Below are 8,975 nucleotides of genomic sequence, written 5' to 3' on the forward strand. Positions count from 1 at the left end.
AAGCATAAGGATGCAAACCAGAAAGCAAAGCAATTGCCAAGAATCCCAACGAGCACTTTTTTTTGTCTGGTCTCAGATCCACCATCTGTGCCAACACACATGGCCATATTCAAGATGACTGCTCTCAATTAGCTGCCTCCCTAACTAAAATGCTTCTCCCTGGGAATGAGTTACAGGGCCATGGATTCCATAAGGAAACAGCACTTAACATACATTTTGTCTGGTGTCCTGGTTTTGGCTGGGATAGAGTAAAATTTCTTCTTAGTGCTGTGTTTTGGATTCAGTATGAGAAGAATGTTGATAACACACTGATATTTTCAGTTGTTTCTAAGTACCTTGTTAAGGACAACTCCCCTCGGCTACCAAACTAGACTGGGAGGAGGGAACACAGCTAGCCCAGCTGGCCAATGGGGTATTCCATACCATGTGACGTCATGCTCAGTATATGAATGGTAGACGTGATCCAGGAAGTACCGATCGCTTCTTGGTTATCGGTCAGCGCGGGTGGTGAGCAATCGCATTGTGCATCAATCATTTTGTATATTCTATCATTATTATTATTATTTTCCCTTTTCTGTTCTGTTAAACTGTCTTTATCTCAACCCACGAGTTTTTCTCACTCTCACCCTTCCGATTCTCTCCCCACTCCACTGGGGGGGCGGGGGGAGTGAGCGAGCGGCTGCCTGGGATTTGGCTGGCTGCCCGGGGTTAAACTACGACAGCTGGCCAATGGCAAAAGACTGGTTTTCTCCTATTCGGTCCAAATGGAAGTCTTTCTAAAAGAGCTAGTTCCCTATCTGCTATGGTCAGGTCTGCTGTTGTGGCCCCAATATCAGTCCAAATGGAAGTCTTCCTAAAAGAGCTAGTCCCCTATCTGCTACGGTCAGGTCTGCTGTTGTGGCCCCAATATCTACCCATAGCAGGGATCTGAGCGTGACCAAACCAAACATGTTTTTGAACTTAATTTATTCCTTAGTGAGTCATTTCAGTATGAGCTTGGTTGCTCTCTACTTGCTCTATTATCCACAGAGAATGACTAGCACCTCCAGCAGCAAGTGAACCTATCTGCTAGTTGGAGTTGACCCTCCTCCTCCATTGACAGTATGGAGAAACTGAAACAACAAGGAGCTTCTTAGGCACCACAGTCCATTAGGAGAGATAACTATTGTGTGCCAGTGTGGCTGAAACTTTAATTGAAAACGTTTCTGAGGGCTAGGAGAGATTTTCTGGTCCAAATCAAAGAGAGAGGAGGAGAAGGAAGTTGTTAAAAGACACTCAGATCGGAAATAGAATAATTTTCTTCCCCATGTACATTGAGGACTTGAATCTTAGCATCCTGTCATCCAAGGACTTGCTCTGTGGTTTGGGGCCATGACCAGGCTTGGATGGAGTGTGTGTGGTTTTATTTTTCCCAAAGAAATGCAAAAGGTCTTGATACAGTCCTACTGCAGATTAGCCAGTTTTTGAAATCTCAGAGAGCTGTCTGTGGGGTGGGAGAACCATCGTCCACTCAGCTGTCAGCACTACTTACTTACATGGTAAAGTTGGAGATGAAGGCTGCAGCTGGGATCTGCATCTCAAACACACCTTCGCGTGCCTCAGATCCGCTGTTCACCATTGTGCACAACACCGTGGTGAAAGCATACCGAGAAATGATTGTGGATTTCACATTGAATTCAGACATCCGAGGCCTGGTTTCCTGTAGGTATCAAAAGGTCCTATTAACACTGACAGCTAGATAACTCACCTCTTTAGTGTTTCAATGGCTTTAATACTTAATATGCTCAAGCAATTTACCACCCTATGAGTATCAGACTCCCCTATGAAAAACAGTCAACAGCAGGCAAGGTGGGCTTACCCTCAAAATTTCAGGTGAGCTGGAAAAGGTAAACCAGGAATGTTTCACTGCCTTTGTTCATGCACAAGAGCAAAGGCCACATTCATTCTCCAATGCTTGGGAAGGGTCCAGGAAGGATGAGAGCTCTGATTATGCCTGCCTTTATGTTGTGAAACATACTGACAAAATCCACCTGTATCCTAAATTGCACCCTTCAACTCTGACCGTGTAAGAGGATCAGGATTAGTCCCTTATGGCCTGGGAAGAGAAGCCCAAAATACGTCCCCATAGGGTCCAGAACTGATGTCAGAGAAACTGCCCTGTGGACTGTGCACAAGAGCAGATGTAAGACCTCTTGAAAGACTGAGATCACTGTGCATGAAACAGCATCTTCAAATTCACACAATCAGATCCATAAGCTATGAAAACAGAAAAACTGCTGTCATTGGAGTAGGTTGAGTCCTTCTCTGCTGAGAATCCATCCTGGAGGTCTCAGCCAATGGATGGAAGATACTTAATAAGAAACACTGATGCTGTGACGTCTCATGCAAAATATTTTAAGCTTTTCAGCCCACACTGGATTCCTTCCAGCAGAGAAGCAGCAGAGACTGCAATGAATGACACATGATGTAGCAATGGAAGCTGAAAGCCAATTTCTGCTTCTTGGGAACGTGTTTTTGTGCACAAGTCCTGGGTTGGAGCATTTCTCCAGTCTAACGTGATTTTTTGACAGCAACATTTCCATGGAGCTCAACAGTTTTTTTCCTGGAAGACTTCAGTGTATTTAACCACAAGCAGTCCATGTAAAAAAAAATTCTGTGTGTTGCCTTAAACAGTCAAAGGCCAAACCCTCAAAAGCAGAAGGAAGCTAAAAAGTAAAATACATTACAAATACAAAGTAACTTCACTAAGCCAAATAAACCGACACTCTTCCTATTGAGGTTGATAAAAAGTCACAGCCACATAAGACTTGTGAAGACAAGAATATGCTCTTCAGCTGCACTTCCAGGCTTTTTTTCTGAACAAAAGTCATTCTGACAAATGGCTTAACAAAAGGAGCAAGTGGTTGTATGAGTAAATATGAAACAGGAACATTTCTGCAGTAGCTGATAGCATCAGAAGCAGTAATAAGTGAGCATCCAACTAACCAAGCTGCTGGGCTGGTGAATTCCAGGCAAATGGAAGAATGAGGATCCACTGGAAACAAACACAAAGCCAACAATAGATTTGGAAATAAAGCGCCCTTTCAAGGCTTGGAAAGCCTGTGATAAATGTGTCTCAAATGAACCTAATCGTGACAGATATCTTTAACAGCTGGAGAATGTGTGATGTGCTCTGTGTCCATGATCATCCTGCTTAACACAGGCTCAGCTCACACGGAGCACTGGCAAGAAATGAGCACTTCTAGGGTGTGATTCGTCTCACTGATTTCAGACAGCTCAGTGCGATGGATCTAGACTAGGACACATCTGCTCAGATCTGATGTCCCCTGCTTAGGCCACTAGTGGCTTTTATTCAATCGTTGATTAGAACTAGATCCTGCTGTTCTTAGGACCTTCCCTGATACATAGGCATGGCTTTCCAGTCTCATTATCCTGAAAGTGGAGAGGATGGGGAGTTTTGATCGGAAGTAGTGTTGTAGGAACATTTCCAGATATAATGAACTGATGTTTCATTCAGTCTTCCATACCACTAATTTCCTGTGGCATAGCAAGAGATATAGAGGATTTAATAACAGAAGTAAAAGAAAGAGTCTGAAACTACAGCAAATTCTTTGGTTCCAGATGTCCTGCACCCGCTCCCATTCTGCATTTCATTGTAGGCTGTGGGTTCAAACATGGTGGACAGCTCAACAGCAAAAGAGGATCAAGCCCTTTGCCTTTTTCTTGAGCTACAAGGTGGTTCTGCAGTAACAGATTTGACACTGAGTCTAACACTGTGAAAGCAGTGATGGATCTATCTGAAATCAGCAAGTCTTTAGAATATGACAGAGGGCATGGACTTGCCCTTGTTATGACAAGAACATAGGAATGGTTGTATTGGATAAGAACAAAAGCACTTCTAACAATATAGCCTATCACTGGCAGAGATCAATAGGGCATGATCAGAGAAGTGTAAAATCAGTCCAACCTGCACTGATAATACCCAGAAATATTCTCTCAGCTTTCAGCAATTTGTGGCTGAAGGAACTCCTGAACCAAGCGTGGTATTTTTGTGCTTAGTAAATCTCTGTGGATTTTTCTTCTACAACTTTACACAGCTGCTTTTTAAATCCATATAAACTTTTAACATCCCCAACATCTTCTAGCAAGGAGTTCCACAGCTTAGTGATATTATATATGAAGAACCACATCGCTTATGGTTTTTTCCTGAAGCTACGATTTGCTGAACGGCAAAAACGAATGAAAACAAGGCATTCAACACCTCTCCCTCTTTCTAGTGGATAGGAGTTGCTGTTGGAGAAAGCGAACACTGAATAAGGGCATCATATACAACTGAGGATGAAAGAACTGTTTCATCTTCCCATCCCTGGAAGGGATCTGCCATCCCTTGTATATCAAAAATATAAACGGTGGGGGCAGAGGCAGTTTCCAAACAGGTTGCTAGGTCGGGCTTGGCGGGCAGCCCAAGTTCCAGTCTGTGATTCTTGTGCGTTCCCTGGAGCTCTTGCACAACCCATCAGCGCCTGATGCTCTGACTTACAGCTGCACAAATGCCTGTTTGTTTTCTCTGCTTTTTATTAAGGCCTTCAGAAGATGAGAGGCAGCACAAAGGAAAAAACAAAACAAACCATTTGTTTAATATTATTATTACTGTGATTTATTAACCCTATTAAAAATAAAGCTAGGGAACGCCAAGGCGGCAGATTAGCACACTGCTGTGAGGCAGGTTGGCTGGATGCTTTTTGAAGGTGTCGTGGTGATTATGATGAACTGGGAGCTGAAATTTTCTTGCCAAACAAATGATTTTATGCTTGTTTACATCAAATGTTTGGAAAGACAGAAGAGAGCTGAAGATCAATGAAATACACTCCATGTTTTTACCTTTATCAGTTGCTTTCATCAAAAAAAATTGACTGTATCTCAGATTAGAAGTAATAAACTGGTAATAAGACTGAGAGTTGCTCTCCTCTAGGCTGCTGATTGAAATCTGTCAAAGATCAAAGGGACCAGGAGCTATTAACATGTGATGGCTGCTCAGTGTGTGAAATGAGTTCCTCCAGTTCTCAACTGGGAAGCCCCCATACCTCAGAAAAGCCAGAAAAATAACTGGTTGTGAACAGCAATTTCACTGGCTGCCTCTTTAGCTGAAGTTTTGATCTAAGCCGTGCAACTCTCAGCACAGAAATATAGCCAGATCTCACAGATTTACTGTACATCTCACAATTGCAGATAAATATCTTAAAGCTCAGGTTCCCATGCCAAAAGAAGGATATTGGCTTCCTTGTTTTTCTTCCTTTCTTCCGCAACTTTTGGCCTCTGCATCAACAAAGAACAACAGAGATCTTCAAATTTCAAAGCAAACTCTCCCTTTCTCTTTAAATTCAATGAGATTTCATCAAGCTTATGTTCACTGCATGGTGGAGGTTTGGAACATTGGATGTTCTCTCTCCAGATCTGGGCTTGAGAAGATGTATTGGGAAGTATTAGAAGAACCTGTACCTGTTGCATTGATCAAAGTGAAGATTTTTTTACCTAGAATCTCACCCTGCCATCACCCACCGACATAGTTCATTCCTGCGCACAGGGATGCACACACACACATATACATAGAGCAAATGTAATTCCCATGAGGTAAAATAAAGACACAGTGTGATACGTACCAGCCTCTGCAAAAATTTGGCCTGTCTTGGAACACGGCGTGCAACCTGCAAAGAGTTAAGGAAGTTAATGGAGCCTGGTCAACTTACAGAAGACATGCCACTTGTTTAAATCCAAACATGGGTTTGTGCGACTGATCACCCATGGCCAGGTTCAAATGTTCCTCTGGTTAAAATTAAAACCTAAATCTCTTCTATATTAACAGACCCATTGATCAAAGCTCAGCAGTGGAATGCAGCTCTCGCAGGCGAGGAGGTACTGGGTGTTTTGCAAATGCACATGGTGTAAGTCCCAGCTTAGCAACATCTCCAAATCAAATCTCTCCCAAAACAGAAAGTACAAGTCTCTTGTCAATGAGGGAAGCCAAGCGACTTCTTAAAATGTCGGTGAAACTCCAGAGAGCAGAGGAATGCAATGATTTTTTTTTACCTGATTTGCCCTTTCTGTTGATTTACACTGAAATAACACTGAAATAATCATCTCTTGCCAAAGAAATGATTTTATGTCTGTTTATATCATGCATTGCAAAGCTAAGGAAAGCCCAATGGAGAAATTAAACTGTCTCCTCTGCTAGAATCTTTATTATTTCCTTCTTCATTATTTTAGCCAACGTCTTGTAAAATTAGAACCAAGGAAAACCAGCTCCCTCAGGAAATTCTCAATGGAGAGGAGAGGAGAGGAGAGGAGAGGAGAGGAGAGGAGAGGAGAGGAATTCTCTTCAGTTTAAATTTTGGAAGAAACTTTCTATCTGGCCATATTATCTTAGGCAAGTAAAGCACCTCAGGAGCCTGCTGTGAGAAGCTGCAGAGTCTCCATTACTGTAGGTTCTTCAGAACAAGCCAGACAAATGTCTATGAAGTTGATCCTGCTTGGAGCAGAGGCAGGGATGAGATGAATGATCCTCAGTGCTTTTTTTACTAAAGGATTACCTTTTGGAACAAATCCACCTGTTGTCCTGTATGGAACAGTCACAATGGTTTTTACTGCCTAATCAATGAAACTGGAAATTTGGTTACCAGTTTTATCCTTCCCCACCACAAGTCCATTTTGTTTACTTGCTGACTTGCATAAGAAGGTGTTGTATGACTTGGCTCCTTCAAAAGCTACTTTCTGAAGTCTTGAGGATAGCCAGTAGACATTGGTGAGTAGCTAAGGATCACCAGATAACAGTATTCTGTTTGCTAGGACTTCATGACTACTGCCAAAGCACTGCTGCAGGCTTTATGATACTGATCAGTCCATCGAAGTGTTTTGAACCAGCCAGCTTCACTAGCATCAGCTAATGGAACAATTTCCAAGTTCCCATCAACCTTTATCTTTAAGGCCTTCCAGAGCACTTATTAAAGTGCTAGTAGTGACCCCATAGCTGTTGCCGCCTGCTAGTCTTAGCATGGTATACAGAGAATAAACTGGGCAGTAGCAACCCAACAACCTGTGAAGAGCTGTCCAGAAGAACTACCTCCAGTGCAATGGTAATAACTAGCAACCTTGTCAACTACCTTAGCAGAGTGGTCAATCATTGGATGAGCCAACAAGTAATCCAGACTCATTGCAAATAGAATGATTCTGCAAAGACCTGTGTCTGTACTTGTCTTTGTGTAGGAAGATCCTTCCAGTTAAACACAGCCTTATACGCTCTCCAGAATTAGTTAGAGATTTGCTTATAGGGGATGTAGTATGTTGATCTAGGGAAGCACTTGCCTTTTCTTAACCTGGCTCATGTGTTCAGTGAGGATGGACAGATGTCCTCTTCTAGATCTGGCTGTCCCAGGGGACTAGATCACCACCTCTATTTATACATCACTGCTTTTCTGTTGGAAGTTACTGCTGCCACTCATCTGCCAGCAACACATCTCCTGTGAAAACACCCTTATTTGCCTCACACAAGATCAGCCAGGTTATTTCAACACTGTGAGCCAGTTGCTTGAGCTTCACAACTGATTTTCTCCCTTAAAGCAGATGAGTGAGTGTTCCCAGATACCACTCCACTGCAGGACAGTGGTGGAGATATTTTCTTCCACTTGGACAGGTGGGTCTGCAAGAGAATATTGGTTTGTGGCTGAATTCCTCAACAAGGAATATGTGTTCACAGTAATCAGGATCGACAACGAAGTTGCTGAGAGAGATGGGCACTTGTACTGGAGAGAAATTCTTCCCATTCTAGCATGGGTGGGATGAGTAACTGAATGACCAACTCTGAGACAGGGTTGCTGAGGTCCTTGTACTGGAGAGAGATGGGCACTTCTGGAGAGAAATTCTTCCCATTCTAGCATGGGTGGGATGAGTAACTGAATGACCAACTCTGAGACAGGTACAGATACGTATGAAGAGTCTCACTCTTCCCACTTATCATATGGCAGAAGATGCCAAATACAGGCATCTAGTGGCATTTTAGACACGCTAGGGTATCCCACCTGGCCTCTAGCAAGACACAGGTCTTCCATATGTTCTGCATTGTATCTGCCACGTGGGTATCTCAGATACTACAGAGCCTTTCAGATCTTATCAAATTTAGATAACTGATTGATGCCCTAAGTGACCCAAAGTCACACATGGTAGCTGGTATGGACCTGAAGGATGTGAGCACGGATCTGAAGCTCAGCCTTTTAAATTACAGCCTCCCAAACCCCCACCCAAACTCTCCTGCTAACTTACAGAACGTTCATTGCCCTTTCAGCCCTCTTTCCCCAGAAAATCTAAACCACAAAATGACACAACATAACAGCCCTCACTTGCAGAATGTATTTTTTTTCTGTCCTGCTCAAGAAGCATTTTACAAGCTGAAACTCATGTGGTTCATTTCATCCAGCATGAGTTAAAAATCAAGTATGGTAACACTGAGACCATAGGCAGAAAAACTTTCCTCCGAGCTGAAAAACTCTGAATTACTCAGACTGGCGTGAGGCCAGGACACTGCATTAACTCCCTTGTCCCTGTGAAATGCCTCGTTAGCATAGCTCTCAGGATGTCGGCTTTGAACCCAGCCCCAGACAGTAGCACCCAGAACGGGAGGGTGCCGGTGCTCTCCTGGCTTAACACCTCCAACAACTGCTTTGCTTGTCGGTAGCAGCCTCCCACAGAGCCGAGCTGCTGCCGCCGCCATGGGCACGCTGCAGGGACGGGTGCAATAAATGCGGTTTTACCAGACTGCCCTGCACGTCAATACTGATGGTTAAGAGGCGACAAGCCAGCCCCAGCCACCAGATTCTCCCGAACGATGACCGCCTTAAAACCTACTTGCTCCATGATGCTGTAGTCTGCCAACAGCTCCTCTTCCAGGTACCTCGCCATCAGCTCCGAGTCGGGCTGCCCCGCCG

At 43.6% G+C, this 8,975-nt stretch overlaps 1 protein-coding gene across 1 annotated transcript in view; it reads right to left on the bottom strand.

Annotated features, from left to right (window-relative positions):
- Positions 1 to 8,975, bottom strand: part of ITIH5 (inter-alpha-trypsin inhibitor heavy chain family, member 5) — a 47,567-nt gene that overhangs the window by 38,242 nt on the left and 350 nt on the right. Inside the window, exons 2-4 of the mRNA XM_009577418.1 lie at positions 8,896 to 8,970; positions 5,661 to 5,705; positions 1,536 to 1,699 (exon numbers count right to left, since the gene is read on the bottom strand). Of these exons, the coding sequence (XP_009575713.1) occupies positions 1,536 to 1,699; positions 5,661 to 5,705; positions 8,896 to 8,970 (284 nt within the window). The remainder of the gene's footprint in view (positions 1 to 1,535; positions 1,700 to 5,660; positions 5,706 to 8,895; positions 8,971 to 8,975) is intronic.

The sequence above is a fragment of the Fulmarus glacialis genome, unplaced genomic scaffold (assembly GCF_000690835.1).
Source record: "Fulmarus glacialis isolate BGI_N327 unplaced genomic scaffold, ASM69083v1 scaffold7385, whole genome shotgun sequence".
Lineage (NCBI taxonomy): Eukaryota > Metazoa > Chordata > Aves > Procellariiformes > Procellariidae > Fulmarus > Fulmarus glacialis.